The sequence below is a fragment of the Octopus bimaculoides genome, chromosome 10, assembly GCF_001194135.2.
Source record: "Octopus bimaculoides isolate UCB-OBI-ISO-001 chromosome 10, ASM119413v2, whole genome shotgun sequence".
Lineage (NCBI taxonomy): Eukaryota > Metazoa > Mollusca > Cephalopoda > Octopoda > Octopodidae > Octopus > Octopus bimaculoides.
Genome location: NC_068990.1, coordinates 32,769,861 through 32,771,030, shown reverse-complemented (window position 1 = coordinate 32,771,030; position 1,170 = coordinate 32,769,861). Strand labels below are relative to the sequence as shown.

Below are 1,170 nucleotides of genomic sequence, written 5' to 3'. Positions count from 1 at the left end.
AATCCCTCGCCATATCACTGTTCACTTATTGTGCAGTCATTACATCACAATTCACCTATCATGCACTCAGTACATTGCAGATTTTTCTGGCTAATATAAGTAAATTTATTTTGCAAAATCCTCAGTATACCACGGGTTTCTGTGGTTGATAGGTATTTAGATTTTTTTAGATTTTAATTATTTCTGTGGGAGGTTTTGGAATATAAAACCTGTGATAGTTGAGGGATTACTGTATATATGTATGCATGTAATATATAAATATATGCATATATCCATACCTGAAAAATAATGTCCGACTTCTTTTCTCCTTGGGCGAGGCCCACTTCCTCAACGGTGACTACACACAAGCTATGCAACTCTTCCAAAAGGCTCACCTTACTGACCGTCTCAACGTGAAAAACATGGACACTTTGGCCTACCTTTACCTGAAAGAGAAAAAGATGACAGAACTGGAAAGTTTAGCAAACCATGTGATGTATGGCAACGAACACATCCCTGAGCCATGGGTAGTCATTGGCTACTACTGTATGGCCAACAGGAAGGTGGTAAAGGCTGTGCCGAAGGCAGTTTACTTTGCTCAGAAGGCATACACTATTGATAACCGAAACATTGAAGCTTTGCTCTTAAAGCGTTTTGCATTGCTTGAGCTAAAGAAGATGCAAGATGCTGCATCACATTTTAGGGAAGCCATCACGCTGGCCCCATACAGATTTGAAGCGCACAAAGGTTTAATTGACTGTTATATGGCCAGCCACCGACCCAGAGAGGCGATCAATTTAGCTGGGAAAGCAGTGAGATAGTTGGGTAACAATGCAAGATCTTTGACACTCTATGCCTCTGTACTGTCTGAAGAACCTACAACAGCAATAAAGGCCAAACAATATGTCGAGAAAGCAATGAAACTGGACAGTTCATATTTGGAGGCTGTGTATGTGATGACTGTGATACTGGGCAAGGAACAGCAGTACGACAAGGCTATTGAACTACTTCGCAAGACCCTGGTCCACCACAACACCTGCCATCTCCATCAAATGCTCGGGGACTTCCTGTCACAGACCAACGAAGCACTGGAGGCTGTCAATCACTACAGTATAGCCCTCAGGATGGACCCAGCCAATTTACCTGCAAAGGAGGGCATCCAAAGAATTGAGAAACAAACAGACAATGGCC

The 1,170-nt window shown here is 42.6% G+C and overlaps 1 protein-coding gene across 1 annotated transcript in view; it reads left to right on the top strand.

Moving 5' to 3' along the window:
- Positions 1-278: 278 nt before the first annotated feature.
- Positions 279-1,170, top strand: part of LOC106875076 (anaphase-promoting complex subunit 7) — a 37,880-nt gene continuing 36,988 nt past the window's right edge. The window contains 1 exon segment of the mRNA XM_014923040.2: positions 279-1,167. Coding sequence (XP_014778526.2) covers positions 351-1,167 — 817 coding nt within the window. The 5' untranslated portion in view covers positions 279-350.